Consider the following 21,937-nt stretch of genomic DNA (forward strand, 5'->3'; position numbering starts at 1 on the left):
TGCTAGGAGGTAGGAACTATTATGAAGGAAATCAACCCTGAACATTCACTAGAAGGATGTTGAAGCTGAAGCTCCAATACTCTGGCCACCTGATGTGAAGAGCTGACTCACTGGAAAAGACCCTGATGCTAGGAAAGACTGAAGGCAGGAGGAGAAGGGGGTGGCAGAGGCTGAGATGGTTGGATGGCATCATCTACTCAATGGACATGAGTCTGCACAAACTCCAGTAGTTAGTGAAGGACAGGGAGGCCTGGTGTGCTGCAGTTTATGGGGTTGCAAAGAGTTAGACATGACTTAGCAACCAAACAACAACAACAAGGAACTACTGTCCTTATTTTTAAAATAATTCACCTACAGGTAAGTAATGGGGCCAGGATTCAAATCCAGGCAGTCCTGACTGAAGAGCCTGTCTTGACCCTCATCTGATATTGGTGGTGTGGTAGTTTAGTCACTAAGTCGTGTCAGACTCTTATAACCCCATGGACTGTAGCCCGCCAGGCTTCTCTATCCATGGGACTTCCCTGGCAGGAGTACTGGAGTGAGTTGCCATTTCCTTCTCCAGGACATCTATCTTCCTGATCCAGGAACTGAACGTGGGTTTTCTGCATTGACAGGAGGATTCTTTACTGCTGAGCCACACAGGGAGCTCATCTGATACAGGGGTGGCAGTAAACTTACTAGTGAAAGAGCCTGTAATTCTAGAAGCTCACAGGCCAGGTATACTGAAGCAATCCTGCCTGCTCAGGAGAGAACCAGAATCCAAGAGCAAAGGGTGGACAATTCAAGGAGGCAGGTTGTAGATTCAATACACAGAAGGACAATGACTTAGGATCATCTGGTAATACAGAGGTAAACTCCCATCACTAGGAAGACTGGAGTGGAGGCTGGAGGACTCCCTGTTGGGACACTGCCCACAAAACTCCCAGGCTGCGTGGGGGGCGCTGTAAGGCCCCACTAGCTCTGAGTCTCCAGGTCTCACTGAGCCAGAACCAAGAGGACAGTGGTCTCCACCAGATTCAGAAGAATACACAGCAGTCAGTTTCTCTAAACCCAGAGAACTGCGTTACTGTCTTATTCTTTGATTCCTGGAGTAAGGCTTGCACTCAGGAGATGGTTGGGGCTGGTGGTAGAAATGTTGAGGATTTCTCAGAGATTACAATTAATTCTGCTTAGCATCTGTGATGACCGTGCAGGTGTGGGGGAAGTTCTATGTCAACCTCTCCAGCTCAGCCTCTTCCCAACACTCCAGATCCCCATCTGCAGCTGGGGACGGGGCAGCCAAGTGCTGCTGCTGTAACTTAATAAGGCAAAGCCGTAGTCCTCTGCTTTGCTCTTCATCATTTAACGAATGTAACGATTCTGTTATGGAGACAAGCACCACTGTTCTCCCAGCCCACAAGGCTCACAACGTGGAGTTACCAGCTTTTCATGTCCCTCATCACACATGATGCTTTCTCCTCTAGTCACACCTCTCACAGTTGACACTTTCTCCCCAGTTCTACAGTCAGCATCCTAATCTAGGTCATCATGATCAACATTTATGATGACAAAGCTCTGAGTTGGCCATTCAGCTCCAGGTAAGCACCTACTCCATCTTGTAAATTGTTACCAGATTATTTTTCTCCCCAAATACCATTTTTTCAATCATGTCTGACTTGTTCAAGAAACATGGCAGCTTAATATAAATACTGACAACAGACTCCTCAGGAGCCCTAACCCTAGTCCAAGGTTAGGCTCCATGGTCTCCCATCCATCAAGGAGTCCTTGTCCCCACCAGCCTCCTTTCTGTGTATCCACGTGCAAACCTGTCACTGTTTGTGGCTGGTGCTGTCACTCTCAACTAAACTTCACAAAGACAGGTTCATTTTCTATCACTTGTTTTCTTTATCTCTGCCTGCCCCACCCCAGCTGTTAGCCCTGGGATACAAAGAATGCTATCTCAGATGCCTGTCCATCAAACACCAGGCGGCCACGGATGTCAAAGCAAATGGGAAGAGGAAGAACTCGGCATGGTAAGCTGAGCGTGGTGGCCGCCAAGGCCAGTCTCCATTCTTGCTAACGTGCCCTTGGGGACGGAGGGAGGGGAAAGCAGTGAAATCACCAGTGTCCTCAGAGGATCTTGAGAGTCAGGTCAGAAGATTCTATAGGAACTCCATTGGTAAGAGAGGCCAGGTTCCGGAGAAGAGAGATGGTTAAAGGAGGCAGAGAGGGGACTTTCCTGGTGGTTTAGTGGCTAAGACTCCTGTGGCCTGACTTTGATCCCTGGTTGGGAAACTAGATCCCACATGCCACAGCTAAGCAACTAAATATCCCGCATGTCCACAATGAAGATCAAAGATCCTGGTGCAGCTAAATAGATAAATATTTTTTTCCAGAAAAAAAAACAAAAAGGTAAAAAGAGAGGCTTCAGTGTGAATGAACCCTGACCCAGCTTCCAGCATAGAGCCGCCTGCCTTTCTGACTCTGCATGGTGGGCCGGGGCACCCGCTGGCCTCCCAGCAGGGGTGAGGGGCACTCACTTGTTGCAGTGCTGTTTGAGGTGCTTCTTGTAGCCGTCGTCATGTAAGACCACCTCGGGGTTGCAGGTGGCCAGCCAGTCTGCGTTCTTTAACTCTGGGAGCAGCAGCTGGTTCTTCGTCTTCTTCCCCTTCCTCCCTCTGGGGACCGGAGCGGACAAGCCTGAGTCAGAAAGGCAGGGAGGTGAGCCAGGGTGCCTTCAGTGTGGTTGTCGGAACAAAGCGGCTAGGGCGGCAGGGGGGCAGCTGGGCTGCGCGTGGTGGCCCTGGACAAAGGACCCCGCTCCTCAGTCAGGGATGGCGAGGGAGCACCCAACCCCCTACTTGGTGAGCCCCTGGTCCATTCAGTCAGTTAGAAAGAATCTACCAAGTGCCCTGTAGGATCAAGAAAGGTGCAGCCGAACCTGTGTCCTTGGGGACCCCACCACCCAGCTGGGGAAAAGGAACACTGAACCTGAAGATGAGAAGGTGAGCGAGCTGCGGCTCAGCACAGGGAAGGAGCAGTCCCAGGAAACAGACAGAAGTGGGACTGGGGCAGAGCATGCTTTGTGAGTCCTCAGGTCACAGGAGGAGATGCTATGACCCCGAGGGCAGTGGGCAGGAGCGGGCAACTTCAAGAGGATCCAGCCACACTTAAAACATCCCAGGTAACATGGATGAGTGGGAAGGAGAATGGAAATGAACAAAAACCAGCATCTTTTCCCACCGGTGGCATTCTGAAATACACCTGAGAAGAGAGAGAAGTCCTCGAAGCACAGCAACGTGGACCAGCGCAGAAGAGGGAGGGAAGGACACCCCGCTGCCCCGCACCTGAGTGGTTCTGGAGTGTCTGGGCCTGCCCGTCTTTGGTGGGCGTGATCAGCTCCCAGATGAAGCTCTTGATCTTCTCATCCCCTTTGTAGTGCTTGACGCAGTATACCAGCAGGGCCCGGCAGATCATCTCCATGTCCTTCTCGTTCAGATGCCACTTGAACCGCCCGTGCGTCAGGATGTCCTTCCAGCGGCCCCAGCTGAGAGTGGACCCCCAGAAGGACGTTAGAGGGAGGAAGAGCCAGCCGTGCCCTGGACACGGCGGGACACACAGGAGCCAAGAGTGCGTCTCGACTCCTAGTGGGGTCTATTAACTTCCCTGAGGGCTTCGTCTCCTGAAAAGCCTCGGAGGCCTGCACACTGCGGCCCACCAAATGCCACTGAGGGGACCCGGACACTGGACACAGAGAGCTTCATACGGCCCCTAGAATGCTAAGGAGGGAGGGGTGACCGTATCTGGAGGAGTGAGGAATACATTTGGAATTAAGACAGAGTCCAGCTGCAGTGCTGCAAAGCGATGAGGGGCTCCCAGCAGCTAAACCCTCGGCTTCTACCAGCGCCAGAGCCCGGCACGCATCATGCGGTAACGCTAACATCTGCTGCACTGATTCCTGCACGTCCTTGGGGGGAAAGGCCGGAAATCAGTACCAGGCAGCAAATGAGTCCCAGAGATCTGCTGTGACAAACACACGAGAATCACGGCACGTCCCTAACACGGCGGCAGAGCGCACTGACTGAGGGGCCCTCGGGCAGAAAGCTCAGTTCTCTCTTCCTCTAACAGACCCTCCCTCCGCCCAGACCCCAGAGGGGAGGGGAGAGACCCGCTGGACACATCTCGACAGAACAGAAGAGGGGAAAACGACGAGGGCGAAGAGGCGAAGCCAACACCCACCCGAAGATGAGCAGGTTCTTCTCCACCCGGAAGCATTCGGCCCGGAGGTAGCGCCTGGTCTTGTCATTGAGGCGCCGGGACCTTGTGGGCCTCTCGTCAGAGTCACTGTCCAGCTCTGAAAACTCCATGAGCTCGTCCTCCTCGAAAGAGTTGTAGTGTTTGGTCTGCTTCCGAACGCGCGGGCGGTCGAGCACCAGGCTCTCCTGGAGGCAGAGGGGACTGCTGGGGAGAGAGGCCCCGGTCTCCCTCCGCCATCATGGCGGACCCTGCGGCCGCCCCTCAGAACACAGACGGGCAAGAACCACACCCCGTCTCGTCCGCCAGCAGGAAGGGCCCTTTCCAGCACACCTGCCGGGTCCACGGCAAGCAGAGGGGACGCTCGGGGTCTTGCTGAAGCTGGCCTGTCCCCCCCGCCTCCCTCCAGGGCTGGCCGCCACCATCTGCTGGTTGTGCAGTCTTTCTAACAAGGGCGAGGCCCCCCAGCGCTGGAGTGGCTGCCTGGGGCACCCTGGCTGTCCTGCCCAGCGCGCGGAGGCGGCTCTAGAGACAGGAGTCGGAGAATTCCATCTGCTAGGCAACTTTCTGAAGACGAACACATATTAGTGCTGCCTCATTTTGTGCCTTCCACTGGCGCCACTAACATTCTGTCTTTCATGGGAGAGAGAAACGCACCCATTCGGTGGCTCCCTCAGCCACAATCATGACCACTTCTCTGGTCTCCATCATTTCATGCCTCTCACCCCTTCCTCCTAGACCTCTTCCCGAAGCTCGCATAAGCCCCTGCACACTCTTCTATGTGGCCTGAATGTCGTCCCTGCATCTTACCTCCCGCCTGGATGCTCCAACTGCTTCTGACTGTCTGAGGGCAAGGCCTTTTCTTCCCCCTCTTGCCCACTGTCCTGCACACTGAGTCACTTCCTGACTGTGACACTGGACAACACTAGAAAGAGGTTACTAGGGGACGGCAGAATCCTCCTGTTAGAAGAGGTCAGACTAAGTAACCTCTGGTGATCCTACAAAAGAACTGGCAAGGTTGGATGCTGGTTACTGAATCAGCAGGGTGTAAAGCAGGGACTGTCTGCTGGGTCTGTGAGCCCCAGAGAGTTCAACACTCAACCGAGGAGACAGGCAGACAGTGATCTGCTAAATTCTAAGGGAGGTGATGGGGTCAGAAATGGAGGGAGGGCAGCTAACACTTCTGGGAGCCTCACAATGGGCTGGAAGCAGCTGCCTTCACTGTGTTACCTCCAACTCTGCAAACTGGGTGCCACCACCTCCTTTGTTCACATGTCTCTCTTTTATTCACTTTCTCAGTGAGGTCAAGTACCTTGCCCAAAGACACACAGCCAGTCGATGGCAGAGCCAGTATTCAAACCTTGGTTTTATTCCAAGGCCATTCTCTTCCTCATGTTCAGAAATAGAAACACTCAAGATACGGAAAGAATGGAGAGGAATCTAATACACTTTTCCACCTCATGCTTTTTTCCACTAATGTTTGTCAGAGGTAAAATTCCTTGCATAGGAAGTGCTAAAATAGAGGAAAACAGTCACATGCCAAGGACAGGATATTGACTTGGGTCACAGGGCTGATCTTGATCTGTTTGGTTAGTTCCAATTCTAAGTGAATTTTTACTAAAACTGGAAATTTCAGTTTTAACAGAATTTCCCAGGTACCCATTAGGTCATTTTAAATACAGTTAACATTTCTCAAGCTCTATGTGGCAAGCATGTTTTAAGTAGATTACATGTAGCATCTCATTAAAGAACTAAAGCTCAGGAGTGAATCATGGTTTGAGCTGGTAGGAGTTTATGGCCCTATGAGATATCTGTGAAATGTTCAATGAAATAAAATATTCTCAATGCTGTACCTTCTCACTCTTTGCTTCAGTGTCCAGTTCAGCTATTTTAGCCCACTTCTGCCAAAAGTTTGGGTCATCTAAGGAAATATCCGTTCTGTTCCCTGAAGCCACAAAGCTAGCCTGTAAAGAAGAAAGAACCAATAAACCATATTTGAACACAGTCAATAAACACCCTGTGATCTCCAATGCACCAGAGACACAAGTATATGCTCCATCTGCATTCAAAATCAAAACCTCTAACAGAGCTGCCAAAATGTTAAGTGAAAATCTCAAAGCTATTCTTTTTTTTTTTCATTTATTTTTATTAGCTGGAGGCTAATTACTTTACAATATTCATGTCAATGTATGGCAAAAACCACTACAATATTGTAAAGCTATTCTTTTTAAATTTTATTTCAAACATTGGGCGAGGAAATTACAATTTCAACCTACAGGATCATTTTTTGTAACTTAAACTCAGAAGCAGGAGGACAAGCCCGTGGGAGGCAATGGCAAGCATATGTCCAGCTGCCCATGAAAGGGTTGATTCTTACAACTTCCCTGGACATGGTTTCTCTTTCAGTTCACCAGGTCCCAAGTGTCCAAGCTGGGACAGGCCCTGGCTGGGCAGTATGAGGTCTGCAGAAATGAGTTATGCCTCTTAAGTGCAAAACATCCTTGGAAAACCCCTCCCTCCGTAAGTCACCAGACCGGTGATTTACAGACAGGTTACGAAGCTCAGAGAGCCTGTGGCGAGGGAACCCCAGAGGGATCTATAAGTGGTTTGGTTAAGTTGAATTCTAAACCCAGTGACCTGAAGGGCAGAGGAAAGAGGCACCTAGGCCAGAAGCTGGGAATCTTGGATACTCTCTTAAGTCTCATGAAATGAACAGAATACTTGCTTGAGTTTGAGGAATAGAGTGTTCACTGAAATTTCAACTCTCTGACATTGACCTGGGAGTACCCTACAAGGGAACTGAGATGACCAACTGAAGATTTTGGAGCAATCTCTGTGCATAATGAGGAGTGCAAATTGCAAACCCAAGTGTCCTCCCTGCCCACTGAAGATCAGCCAAGGATTTGAAGGGGTGAGTTCTTTTATAGCTTCTGACCCATCATTCAAACCCCTTCTAAGAACCTGCATCTTCAGAGTGGCACACAGAAGAGGCATATAGCCAGAAAATCTCAACACTCTGCATTTAGAAAAGTAGGAGTCTGGCCGATAAGGGTCAAAGAATAAAGACTTTCCTTGTCACTGCCCCCCTCACCCCACGCGGACGTTGCAGAGAAGGCCCTATACCTTGGCGAAAGTGGATCCTTTCCCCTCAGACTGGATGGTGATGGTATGCGTCCTCCTCTGCAGGATCTGGTCTATGTCTTCTTCACAGAACTTGGAGCCTTCGTCCTCTTCATCCATCAAGGCGCCATAGGCACCTTTCCGGAGCAAGTCCTCTACCTCCATCTTTGAGAGCTGCTGTACCTGGATGGGTCACCAAAGGCTACTCACAAAGTGGGAAATGCTCAGGAGGAAAACAGTGTCAAGTCTGACCTTCAGGACTCAGCACCCAGTTCCTCCACTCATTTTGCATGTCAGAAGAATAAAGACACGGACAACAAATTTTAGAAAATGAAAACCCAGATAAAGATATGCAGGAGAATGATGGGGAGGGCGGGCAGACAATCCCCTACAGGGAGCCCTGGAATAAAACCCAGCCCAGGACCCAACGGCCCTAACATTCCTCAGGATGTTGGTTATTATCAAATGTCACAAACTGTTAAAACTAGGCACCACCAAAGAGAATATGTTTAAGGTTTATTTTATATTTTAGTTTGAGTCTGTATCTTTAAAAACCTCCAGATGGACCAAACTGAGCTAGAGAATAATGATTTATTCATTATTAAATAAAAACAATAGTATTGGAAATGATGTCATTTCTTAACTAGAGAGAGGATCCAATGCCAAGTGTGATCTGCTCAATTGCTTGCTGAAAACAGGAAATGGGAGTTCAAAACACCCTTTCCTGGTTCTAATTAAGAATCTGGTTCTCTTTATATCAGTCACAGGAGGGAATTCCATGACTCCCAGCGCTGTACCATGAAGTATTATACTTAACAGCGTATGCATAGCTAAGAGGATACAGAACATCTGGATGAAAGGACAGCTCACTTAGGAGGGCCAGAGATTAAGGAGAGATATTCTGCTTTGTTTGCCTGGACTTTATTGCAATTCAAGAATCTTAGCAGCAACTTTTATCCCCTCCAGAGGCAGGAAAAAAGATTCTATTCACTGCCATGTTTCAAGCTGATTGATAATTTATTCATTCATTTCTTCACTGACCATGATGCATTGAACGTCTTTAATATGTCAAGTACTCTTAGGGGTGCTGGGTATGGAATAGCAGACCTTCAGGGAGCTCCAAGTTTGCAGTATCAGATAAAGCATGGTGACAGTACATAATTTATAGAGCCGAGAGGGTTAAGATTGACTCATTTCCAAAGGGCAACGTTAAATGGGGATGTTAAATGTTAAATGCTCAATGGGGAGGGCATATATGTATACATATAGTTGATTCACGTTGTTACACACAAAGCAGAAACCAACACAGCATTGTAAAGCAGTCATCCTCCAATTAAAAATACAAATATAAATTAAAAAAAAAAAAAAGTTTATTTACTAAAATGTTACCAAATGTTGGGCAATCCTACCACCTAACTGCTCCGATGGATTCCCTTATCCATCTATAAGATGAAGACTCACCCTCAGTAACCCTCTCTTCCAGGGACTAACCATCAGAGATGTCTGTGCGTGTGTGCTTGTGCTCAGTCGTGTCCGACTCTTTGTGACCCCGTCAGGTAGCCCACCAGGCTCCTCTCTCCATGGAACTCTCCAGGCAAGAATACTGGAGTGGGCTGCCATTTCCTTCTCCAGGTGATCTTCCCAACCCGGGGATTGAACCCGTGTTTCTTGCATGTTCTGCATTGGCAGGCGGATTCTTTACTACCATGCCACCCGAAAAGCCCCCAAAGATGTGTGGCCTGACTCAATTTAGTGAAAGAGAACCTTAAAACAGCTGTAGGAGCGAAGGTTTCTGGCAGGTGGGGGTGCGGGGGTCTCGGCTGCATGACAACCCCCCTCTAGGCCTAAGAGCAGTCCCGGCATACTCACGCCATTCGTGCTGCCTTTCCGGTTGATGTCCTGAAGGACGGCCTTGTCCAGGCCCAGCTTCAGGCTGGCCTTGTCGAACATTTCCCGCTCGTAGGAGTTCCGCGTGATGAGGCGATACACCTTCACGGCTTTACTCTGGCCTATCCGGTGACACCGGGCCTGAGCCTGGGGAGGAAGGAGGGACACACGCGTCAGTCACCAGACGGATGGTGAGGACCCGAGGGATGGGGAAATGATGCTTACGTTCCACAGGGTGTGAGTGGCTGGCTCTCAGAGGTGGGGGTCATGGGACTGATTCTGGAGCAGAACTCACCCCAGTGCCGGCCATCCCTTCCAGAGCGCTCCTTTCACCTCGTTATTTATGGGGTGACCCCCGTGTGTGCTGGAATACAGTGCCGAGAGGGACCTGGCTTCCTCCCTCCCCAGCCTGCAGTCTGCGTGCAGGCACTCGGTCCCAGGAGGCTGCCCTGCTCCCTGGGGAAATGTCCCATTCAGAGCCAGCAGCCCCACTTGTTAAGACTTTTTCATTTTACCACAGAAATTTTCACACATAGACAAAAGCAGAGAAAAGTATAAGGACCTCTTGTGGTCATTCTTATTTCACATCTCTGCTATGCCTTGATCCTGTAAGATTATTATGGATATCATTTCATCTTCACATATTCCAATACATATTTCTAAATACAAGGACTCTTGTAAGATATATTACCATGGCTATACTTCAGAAAATCAGTATTGAGTACTATCTAGCCAGTGTTCCTATTTCCCTGCTTATCTCATATATATATTTTTAAGTTCACTTGTTTGGATCAAGATTCAAATGAAGCCCATGTATTGTAATTGGTTGAATATATTTCATATTTCAAGTCTCTTTTAATCTACAGATACTCCCTGCCTGTATTTTCTCCTTTTTTAAAATGCAATTTCTTTGCTGAAGAGACCAAACATCTCCCCTGTAGTTCCTCACAATCTGTATTCTGTCACCTGCAATACTTTGATTGCATTATTGAATAGATTCCTCTGTTCCCTTTACTTCCTCCAAACTGGAGTTATACCTTGAGACTTAATGAGGTTAAGATGTTACTCTTGGCAAGTGTATTTCACAGGTGGTGTATAAATTTCCATCAAAAGGTATATGATGTCTGGTTTGTCTTTCTTTCGAAGCTGATGATCACTGCCTAGACTCATGATATCATTAGGGGTTACAATTCCCCTCTCTGATTTTTTGGTGACCCTGATGTACAGTTCAGAAAGGAGAGACAAGCTAAATGTCTGGCTCTTTCTCTTCATATTTAATCAGTTTCCAAAGGAACACCCTCCAGAGGTGACTAATGAAGATCTTTGTAATTAGTTTTTTAAGTAATACAATGAAAGTATGCCTTTAAATAATACGTGTGCTATTTGGTTTTTTACTGCACTTACTGCTGTTATTATTCTTAATGCTGTTCAAATATGGCCTGTGGGAACCTCTTTGTTGGCTCCTGGCTTTCTGAGGAAGACTAGAAAAAATTCTGGTATTATATTTGGAGGTATCAGCATAAACTCACAGTTGGGGTATGCTGTGTGTAAAGAAAAAGATACGGATATGTCTTCACTTATGTTCATATGTTACGTCAAAGACGAGCAGTCTCTGACAGCTCCCTTGCTCTCTGGTATGATAACATATTCCACACTCCCACTGCATATTTCTTGCCTAAACCCAGATTCAGCTATCTTTCCAAGGAGTCCCAAGAGCCTCCTTCACTGGTTAGTGGCAGTGAGACGTGGTCTGGATGCTCACTGCCACTAACTTGGACATTGGTCCTGGGTCTACTCAGTGGGCAAAAGTACAAGTGTTTGTGTGTGTGCAGCGTGTATGATCGTGTGCACATATAAGACCAAACACATCATGAAATCATACTGATAACTTATAATTCCAACTTGGGACTATGGGATTTTAACTTCCTTAACCACACATCTGTACCTCTTTTTAACCACGTTGAGAAGTTCAGTTCTCAACCATGCCAATATTATTACCCATTTGATTCATCCCACAATATATAAAATACCAGAAAAACAGCATCATTATGATCCCATACCCCAAAAACATAGCTATTGAAAACTACGTAAGACTTATTGCCCTGCCACCCTAGGCCATATCTCATTAAGTATGTACAGTCAAACTGCAGTGTTTAATACACACACTTGCAGATAGGGTTTTGTTTTTTTTTTTTTAACAGTGTCAGGATCGGTAATTCTAGAATACTTTTTGTGTAATTTAGGGTTGAGAGCGACTTAGTGAATATACTGAGGGTAAGAGGAATCAGGCTTTTCACTGTTGAAAAAGGAAATTACAAATATGGAAAGAAGAAAAACTAGAAAAACTCTCTGTGATATCAGACTGGATTTGGAGGTTATCAGTATTGTCATGGTTAGGTGTGCACGTGTGTGTACACAACCACACCTATACAGATATAGAAACAGACATGAATGTGTATTTATGTTTACATGTTTAGGTAGACACATGCATGTATATACACAAACATAGGCTATGAAGGCACTGTATGTATATATGCATATCTGGATTACCTTTGTGTGTGTGTATTCTGGCTCTGTCCACTGAGAGGGCCTAGACACAGTGGCATCCTAGTAGCAAAGAACATAACTAACTCTCAGATCTTGGTTTCTAAATTCCATTCTCCATAAGAAGAACAAGGCCTGTCAGAGAAGTGATTAATTCTAGGGCCAGGGAGTTAGTCTGAAACAGATCACTATGCCAGAATGTGAGGGAGAATTCAAAGGATGATGGAGACATATCAAAATAATACCTGAAACTTGAAGAGGCTTCCACTGGCTGGGTCTAGGACTAACTCAACATCAAAATAAATACAATGATGGAATATAACCCACTGAACAGAAAAAGAACCCATGAGTACATACTGACATAAATAAACTAATGGGAGAAAGAGGAAGACTCTTCCATGGATTAGAATCACTAACAAATGTAAAATGATTGTTAGAAAATCACCACTTTGCAACCATTTCAGTGATGACTGATCCAGGCAAAAAGGATCAATGGAAACTAAAGCCACTGGGTGAAACTTTGATGAGGAACAGTATATTTATATACTCTCAAAGCATTTCTCCAAAATTCCTTATGGATTTTAGAGGGAAATGAGCAACTTCATAGTGGAGAAATCCAGCAGACACTACTAACTGAGCTCAAAGTGCTTATTATCAACAAATGAATGTCATGTTTCTGTAGCCGTGACACCCTGAGAACGACCTATCACCAAGAGGTGTCACTGAACCCGAGCCCAGTCCTGAGGAAATGCAAACACAGAACAAGGGACCATCTAAAAAAACATACAGCCTGCACTCGTCAAAGACATAAATGTGGTGGGAGAATAAGAAACATCAAGCAATTGATCCAGTAACGGAGAATGAAGAGATACGAGAACTAACTGTAATGGGTGATCCCGGTTTGGATCCTGGGGGAGGAACACTGAGTTGGCCAAAACGTTCATGCAGTTGTGCAAAAACAAAACAAAACAAAAAAACCCTGAACAAAATTTTGGCCAACCTAATAGCTAGAAAGGATATTGAAAGAAATGATAAAATCTGAATATGGAGTTGTCGCTGTTTAGTCATTAAGTCGTGTCTGACTCTTTGCGACCTCATGGATTAATGTGGGGAGAAATGAAACCCTAAATAGCAAAAGCAAAACCAAACAGTTGAATCTAGCTGTATATGATGTGGGCAGCATAACCCCAAGAGAGAGACTACTTCGAATGTTTGTATTTAATTTTTTAATACCTTCATTGCGATATAATTTCAGTTTACAACTCCAACATGCCCTTTATCCAGATTCACCATTTTGCCTCACTTACTGTATCATTTCTGCCCTCTCTACTGTCCCTTTGAGTACACACAAAGTCATAAACACACGTGTGCACACACACAGGCCACTCTGTCTGAAGCATTTGAGAGTAAGCTGTCCCGGGTGCTTTAGTGTGCATTTCTTAAGTGCAAGGATGGTCTCTTATATAACCACAGTTTAGTTCTCAGGATCAAGAAATAAGGATAGTGTCTCTACATTAACCATGTTGGAAAGAAAAAATTAAACCAAGTAACTTTGGAAAATGGTATTTTGATAACATACTTTAAGACTAATGACCTAAAAAACGCTTTGGTCCAATGGGAAGGAAATCCCAAAAAGAGGGGATATGTGTCTATGTACAGCCGATTTACTCCGCTGTACAGGAGAATCTAACACAACATTGAGAAGCACCTAGACTCCAATAAGACATAATTAAAAAAAAAACCAAAACACTTTAGTCTGACACTGCTATTGTTTAGTCGCTAAGTCGTGTCTCTTTTGTGACCTCATGCATGGACTGTAGTCCTCCCGGCTCCTCTGTCCATGGGATTTCCCCAGGGTAGGATACTGGAGTGGGCTGTCATTTCCTTCTCCAGGGGATCTTCCTGATACAGGCATTGAATCTGTGTCTCCAGGGCATCTCCTGCATTGCAGGCATACTCTTACTGCTGAGTCACTGGGGAAGCTTTCATAGAATATGGATTAGTGATTCTGAAACTACTTGATCTATGCATATACTAAGACTGAACAAATGAGTAAATGTATTGTATTATGATAATGAGACCAGGCTTCTCACAGCCAGAGAAAGGAATTACAAATATGGAAGACTGCAGAAGGCTACAAGGAATCCTATGGTGTTGGGACTGGAATCAGAAATCTCACGACAGATGAACAAATACAGAAGGAATACAGGTGTGTGGTACATGTGCTTGTGTTGGTACACACACCTGTTTCCTCTGCCTGCCTGGGGAGTCTAGAAGCAGTAACATGCCAGTAGCAGGGCGTACTCAGTCACTTCAGTCGTGTCCGACTCTCTGCGACCCCATGGACCATGGCCCACCAGGTTCCTCTGTCCACGGGATTCTCCAGGCAAGAACACTGGAGTGGGTTGCCATTTCCTTCTCCAGTGATTAAAGTACGAAGTGAGTGAAGTCGCTCAGTCGTGTCTGACTCTTTGCGACCCCATGGAGTGTAGCCTGCCAGGCTCCTCCGTCCAGTAGCAGTGGGCACACTTGCAAGCCAGACCTTGATTTCTATAAGCCGTTCTCAACTAAACAGGAAGCAGGGAGTCTTTGAGAAAGTCAGTTCTGTGGATGTGGCGGGGAAAACATAACCTGAACCTGAACGTCTCATGGTGCCAGGAAGTAGGGAAGTACCCACAAACTGACAGTGCTGGTGGTGGTTTAGTCATTCAGTTGTGTCTGACTCTTGTGACCCCATGGACTGTAGCTCACCAGGCTCCTCTGTTCATGGGATTCACCAGGCAAGAATACTGGAGTGGGTTGCCATTTCCTTCTCCAGTGGATGTTTCAGACCCAGGGATTGAACCCGAGTCTCCTGCATTGCAGGCAGATTCTTTACCAACTGAGCTATGAGGGAAGCCCCACAAACTGACGGGACCATGTCTAAAGGATAGGAGCCAACCTGAAGGGTCTCCCAAAAGACCAAATCCAAACAGCAAATTAATGAGAGTAATGGATTCTAACCTGTAAGATAAAATAAATATTCAGGAATCCATACCGATGTGGGCGACAAACAACAGCTGTTCTTTATAGTTAAAAGTCCAATTCTGACTGCAGAAGGAATGACTAAAATAGAAATTACCATTAGCCAAACACACCATGGTATTAATTACTGAAGGCAAGAACCACTGGTGGATGCTAAAATTAATAGGCAAAAGTATGATAAGAAAACTGAGTATTTATAGCATCTCAAAATATCTCCTCCCAAGAAACTGACTTTGTTTCAAGGTAAAAATAGTAACTTTACTGTGGAGAAAACTGGCAGACACCACCTCAACCAAGTAACCAAGCTTAACAATCATGAGTAGTAAGACATACGTATCGACATTACGTACCCCCCGAGAAGGACATCACATCACTTCTATGATATTCATGCCAAAAATGCATAACCTCAAATCTGATCATGAGAGAAACACCAGGCAAACCCAAAGTGAGAAACAATTCTACAAAACAGCTGGTCAGTAGCCTTCAAAAGTGTCAAGGTCATGAAAGATGAAGAAAGACAGGAGCTGTCACAGATTACAGGCGGCTAAGGAGTTGTAACTTATAAAGGAAACCTGAGATCCTGAACTGGATCCCAGACCAGAAAAAGGAACATTTGCAGAAAAATGAAGGAGTCTGAATAGGGTGTATAGATCAGAGTACTGTACCGATGCTAATTTCCTGGTTTTAATAATTACACTATGGTTATGCGTGCTGTGTGCTTAGTCACTCAGTTGAGTCTGATTCTTTGCTACTCCATGATTGTAGACTGTCAGGCTCCTCTGTCCATGGGATTTCCCAGGTAAGAATGCTGGAGTGGGCTGCCATTTCCTTCTCCAGGGGATCTTCCCAACCCCAGGATCAAACCTGCATCTCCTGCTTGGCACGCGGATTCTTTACCACTGAAGCCACCTGGGAGACGTGTATGGTTATACAAAATGATGACATTAAGGGAAGCCAGGCAAAGGATCTTAGAACACTGCACTATCTTGTGCTTTTTATTTAAAATGACTTCAGAATAAAAAGTTTTTAAGAGATTTTGTTTTACAATGCTATATTTAGCATGGTTCCAAAGTTGAATATACAAAAAGGCATTTTCAGAAAAACTAGTTTCTATCTATCACTTCTCTGTTTCCTCACCCTGACCCCCTCCCCCAATAGATAATCATTTAAAATGAAGGTTTTTGTTTACCTTTCCATGGCGGGGGAGGCATGACAGATAGATAGACATCCAGCCTTTTTAGATAAAGGCTGGCATACTATACATACTTTTTCCAACTTATTTTTTTTTAAGCCAACAATATCTTCAGGAGATGACTCCAAAGCAGTGTGTAGAGATACTTCTCATTCTTTTATCAGAGCTGAATAAATTATCTTAGTCAATAAGTCTCCTACGGATGGGCAGCTAAGTTGTTTAATTTTTGGCTTTTACAATTAACTGCCACACCTTCTTTTACTGTCTTTAGTGCTAGTAAATCTTTATTATTAGGAGGGATCTGATGGCCAGCCCTGGTAAATAAAGGACACGATCAAGGTAAGTAATGTGCTTTTATGGATTATGGAGACTATAAAGCAGTAGTAATACGTGGTTCCTGCCAAAGCAGGAGATGCAGGTTCAATCCCTGGGTTGGGAAGATCCTTTGGAGGAGGAGATGGCAATCCTCTCCAGCATCTTGCCTGGAGAATTCCATGGACAAAGGAGCCTGGCGGGTTACAGTCCATAGGGTCACAAAGAGTTGGACACGACTGACAGAGTAAACAACAATATGAGGTCATTAAATACTGAAATTGATTTTCTTACTTTTTGGTTCATCTGGTGTTGAGGGAAAATTACAAGGGGGAGTTTCAGAAATGTTCTGAGCAAAGGTCTAACAGAGCTGCAGACATCACCAATTTATGACCTTCTTAGAATCAACATTCCCATTGGTCCTTGCTACCAGCATCCTGACTCTTACATAAGGGCAGCCATGTCTTTAGCTGAAACCATTTCCAGCCTCCTAGAGTTGGCCAGGTCATATGGTTCTGGACAAGGACATGTAACATCAGTCAACCCGGACTAGTTGGAAAAGTTCTGCTCTTCTGAAAAAAGCATCATGTCTGCCTTCCTTATTTTCCCTAGCCGGGGTTGGAAATGTCCATCCTGGAACCAAGAGTGTGTAAACCACACTCACGGAGGCTGGTGGAGCAACGAGACAGAGGAACCCGGGACTCTCCAGTCAGCATGAAGCCACCTGACTAGTCGTGGGATATCTATCTTTGGACTCCTTGCCAATTGAGAAAAGCACACCTCTGCTGGGGGGTAGGGGGGGTGGGGGTGGGCAGGGGGCGCAGTCACAAGTAGCTGAATGGTACGAGGAGACAGAGGCTCTACCAAGATGACTTACTGAAGATAACAGGGTGAGTTCTGTCCCATTTAAGAGATCGTTATTTCACAATCCAATCTCATATACTCCTTTATTTTTCTTATCAGAACTCACACACACAAAAAACGTGGAAGAGAGAGAAACATTCAGAACTAAGCCAGCAACTGAGATGAAGTCCAAACGAAACACATTAGCAAAGGTATAAACACAGAACCTCTGCTGGAGTCAGGGCCCCTGTCCCAGGTAGTGGTGCAACCCCTTCACCCCACAACCTCCATCCAGGGGAAATCAGGGCTCCGGTGCTCTCCGCATGATTTGAGAGCTCGTATGTGGTTCTCTTCTTTTTAATACAAGAGACTCTGAGAAACATACGAGATACAAGTAGTCATGTTCAGAAAAATTTTAAATGGGTACAGATCCCAATGACTGTGATGGCAAGACAGAGGGAGTCTCAGATTTCCAACTGCTTCCGGCCCTCAATTCATGGTGGTTAGGTCCAAGTCTAAAACCTTATATCATGTCTCTACAATCACATGAAAATTCAAAGGTTGGTATGAAGAACCAGGCATGCTGTTCATTCCTCTCTTGACCCTTATACTACTTCAAATGATTAGCTCTATGACATTTTAAAAGGCAAGTTTTAAAAAATACTTTAAAATACTACTTGTACCTTAAAGAAAATTTACATCATCAGAGAGGTTAAAAGAATTTCCCAGAGTGCCCTCTAACTCAAGCACTGTGAGCATGCTGGGATACTCTGCCAGTTTTTGTTCTACACACAAGTATTATATCTCAAATCCAGTGGTTTGACACTTCTCTTGGTACTTCTGTTGTCTGTGTCCATGGGCCACCTACTCATCAGAGGAGGACTCAGGGGCTCTCAGTGCAGTATGAACCAGGGCCCCAGGAAGCTGCCTCCCTTCAGCCATCTTCTCTGCAGGCCTACTTTGGAATCTGCAATTTCCAGCTCCAGACTTACTCCTCGGGGAAAGGCATGTTCTCTCTGACAATGGATACGTCTCTGCAGAAGAGCGCAGGTATCTCTGCTCACCATGCTGTGTTCCACTGTGTGGTTCCAAAGCCCTGCGCGCTTCTGCTTCGCCAGGGCCTGATCTGGGGTGGAGTGCTCCTGAACGTGTCCCTAGGTCAGGCGAGAGCTGGCTGAGGACAGGAAGGAAGGAAAGGCGAGCGAAGGCCTGGGAAAAGGGAGCTTTGGGGCAGCAGAGAAGAGGAGCAGGGAGTAAGACGGAGACTGCACTGAGGAGTGGGGCAGGAAAGGCCTTGCAGGAGCTGGACTCACTTTACCGGGGACCCACGCCCTACCGTGAGCACCTCCACCTGTGTCAGGCGCCGCCAGTGCTCCCCCAACTCTCAGTGGCCACACATCTTGTTCCCTCTGTCTGGAACATTCTTCCTACTGATTTTCTAACCTAAGATTCCCACTCCCACCATTCGGATGGCTCCCCTAAGATGTCACCCTCTTGAAGAAGGCTTCCTAGGCTACCCTCTAAACCAGGGCACCCAACCCCACCATTCCCGTCCTCTTATCCTGTGTTGTTTCTGTGTATTGCTGTCTGCGACTAGATGACTTATTCTTCCCTGTTTACTGTCTGCTTCCCCCACTAAGACGAAGGCTCCAAGAGAGCACACACCATGGGTCTTGCTCACTGCTGTGTCTTTGGCACTTTAAACATGCCTCGGACTTTCTAGCACATCCCAGCATTCAACAGACGGTCACTGAGCGCCTGGGCCACATAACGGAGCAGTCACAAAGTCTTCCTTTCTTCTAGCAAAGAAAAGTAAACTCGATGGAGTTTAGTCCTCCGAGTCACGGGCATGCACACGGTCAGTATCAAGAGGTGGTGCCAGCAGAGGCAACGGCCACGGGGACCAGACCCTCTCCCCTCTCAGAGCAGAGTGTCAGCTCCCCACTCCTCTGGCTGGGTTCCCTCCTCCCTTCCAAACCCTCTGCAGAGGCCACATCACCTGTGCTTGTGCTCTCGGCCAGGATGCCTGCACCCAGGCTTCCTGAGTTCCCCCTTTCGGGGCCTTATCCACAAGAAGGACGGGACTTGGGTCACCTTACCACTGTTACCGTGAGGCGTCTGCAAGGGTGGCACGTGCCCTCAGAGCTGGAGTGGTGCTGGCTTTTTGAAACATATATATTTCTCCAGCAAGTCCTAAAACATATATATTTCTCCAGTTTAATCCCCAAAGCACAGAAAGCCCCAGCAAAAAGATCAGAAGGCTGAATGAATGAACTTTCAATAATCATTAACGAAAAAGCACCAGAAAAGGCTCTCTGACTTGGGTTGAGTTTTCAGACAATGCAGCTCTGTTTCCCGGCCGTGGATGCTGGCTTGTCTGCAGCCCTGCCTCGGGGACTCGGGTTGACTTCAGCTGAGCCCAACCCTCGCTCCCCCCACCCTGGTCGGTTTCCTTGTCGAGGCTCAGAGGGGGTCTGCCTAGGATCAGTCGAGAAGCAATGTCTTAGCACAGTCCCTGCCTCCCCACGCTACCCCGACTCCGGACAAGCATGGATCACACCAGATCTGTCCGTGCTGTTTGAGACCACAGTGAACACTCAAGTTCACCATTTGAACTTGACCTCTGGGGCTATGCTAAAACTTCACTAGCATAGAAGGTAGGACCATGTTCATAATTCAGACTCTCTTTTCATGGTCCTGACGTTTTTATCAGGTAGAACGTGCTCCAATTGACTCGTAGAGGAATGTTCTATGCCACACCTATTTTCCAAGAAGAATACGATCATCTTCAATCAGGATAGGAATTGTGGCTCTTCAGTAACCATGAAGAACTACAGATGACTGAAAGCTTTCACTCATATACATAAAATATCAGAATACAGGCATATGTGTGAACGACTGTGTTAATGTGACCTAACTGGCTAGCAAGCTCAGTATCAGGGAACGGTCAGGTTGAGTCTTCTGCTCTGTTAGGGACAGGAATGCATTTCACTGATGTTCACAGCTGATTTATCTGCAGTCCTGTGAACCACACGCTGGTCTCGGCACCCCAGTCTCCAGACTTTGTCTTCTATATCACATTCCCAGCACGTGTGTGAAGTGTAAATGCTGGGGAGACTGTGCTGAATGCGCATTGGTTTTTGGGGGGATTGTCTCAGACCTCATACTCCCCTCCCCACGCCAGGCAAGCCTAGAACACCCTGCTCCATCTCTGGGGGGCAACTCAGAATAGCCCACCAATAACCACAGACCCAGTCCCCTGCCCTAAAATTACTCTATGCATCCCAATTCTTTCATTTCTACCTCGTCTGATCAGATGTCTCAAAAATAAAGGAGAGTTCCCCCTTGGTTACAAAACTGTAAATAAAAATAATCCCAGAGGCAGCCAGTCTGGGAGACCACAAGTTGAGGAATTCTAACTCTAACGTGGACCTGGGGCTGTTCATTGACACCGTCATTCATGATCAGATTTTGCATGATCTTGGACAAGTGCCTGCCTGAATCACCTGAGCGCTCATGATCTTTGTTTCTCCACCGAGGCTGAGTGTTAGAGGAAGTTCAGAAGATGACTCAGCATACAAAACCCTCACACAGTCCAACTTCAGTCTGGACATCCCCACTAATTCCTTGACTCGTCTCTTGCAACTCCCCCAGCAGTGGACACTAACAACAGACATTCCGAAGCTGCTCCCTTCTCTCTAGACCTTTCTCCCTGAAAGCCCTGCCCACCCCATCTGACTAGACACATCCATCACCTCAGAGGTGACTGATCCACCTCCTTCAGGTCTAGACATTCTCACTCTCGCTCATTCCATTTCTTGGCACTGCACCATCAATGTCTCGATGCCTCTGGCCGTGACCGATCTCTAAATGCCAGTCCAATGCTTCTAATTTTCCTTCTGAAAGTCCTTCAGGCATGCCCAGCTAACAGAGCCTCCAAATGGCCACCCATCACTGGCCCAGGTACTGAGCTTCATCGTCAGGTGAGCGCTGTGAAGGAGCACAGAACTTCACAGCTGTTGAGAACTTACGACTTAAGGAACCATCTGCTTCAGGGTTGGCAAACATCTTCTATAAGAGTAAATATTTCAGATGCTTTGGGCTACAAGGGCCCTGTTGCAATACTCAACTCTGCCACTGTAACATGAAAGCAACCAGAGATAATACAGACACAAATGGGTGTGGTTATATTCCAATAAAACTATTTTTAAAAACAGGCAGCTAGCCTGCAGGCAGTAGTCTCCCGCCCCCTATTAGGTTCCTGCTGCTGACCTTGTCAAATGCTAGTTTCTACTGATTATTAGCACTGTGGTGTTGAGTATGTTAACTCCTTTAAAAATTGGTTATTCATTATATCTAGCAACTCTTGTTTTTTTTTTTTGGTGGTCTACCTGGTGTTTCTCTACCAGGGATGGAACTTGCGCCCCCTGCGTTGAAAGCACAAAGTTGTAATCACTGGACCTGCCAGGAAAGTTCAGCAACTCATCCTGGACCCAAATATCCAATCACCAGCAGAAAGGCCTGATGGTGAGCTGGTCACAGCCACTGATTTTTCAAGTTGGATGCTGAACAATGTGACACAAAATTTGTTTTACGATGATTTCTTTCCCCTGAGTTTTATCCAGTTGTCACCAACATGATAATTTAGCTCACTGCTGTTTCAACTAGGAGACTGCTTTCTTCCAATAAAATGTTATTTGGAAACTCGTTAAATGAAAAAGACAGAGCAGAGTGACTCTGTGTGACGCGGTGGGTAGGGAAGCAGCCAGATACCCATCACCT

At 46.6% G+C, this 21,937-nt stretch overlaps 1 protein-coding gene across 7 annotated transcripts in view; it reads right to left on the minus strand.

Annotated features, from left to right (window-relative positions):
- The window catches only part of CHD6 (chromodomain helicase DNA binding protein 6), a 192,036-nt gene that overhangs the window by 40,688 nt on the left and 129,411 nt on the right, over positions 1-21,937 (minus strand). For all 7 annotated transcript variants that reach the window (XM_065922021.1, XM_065922024.1, XM_065922022.1 and 4 more), the window contains 6 exons: positions 9,223-9,387; positions 7,357-7,536; positions 6,087-6,197; positions 4,219-4,421; positions 3,327-3,526; positions 2,520-2,679 (listed from right to left, as the gene is read on the minus strand). In XM_065922021.1, the coding sequence (XP_065778093.1) occupies positions 2,520-2,679; positions 3,327-3,526; positions 4,219-4,421; positions 6,087-6,197; positions 7,357-7,536; positions 9,223-9,387 (1,019 nt within the window). The remainder of the gene's footprint in view (positions 1-2,519; positions 2,680-3,326; positions 3,527-4,218; positions 4,422-6,086; positions 6,198-7,356; positions 7,537-9,222; positions 9,388-21,937) is intronic.

Source organism: Muntiacus reevesi, chromosome 2 (assembly GCF_963930625.1).
Source record: "Muntiacus reevesi chromosome 2, mMunRee1.1, whole genome shotgun sequence".
Lineage (NCBI taxonomy): Eukaryota > Metazoa > Chordata > Mammalia > Artiodactyla > Cervidae > Muntiacus > Muntiacus reevesi.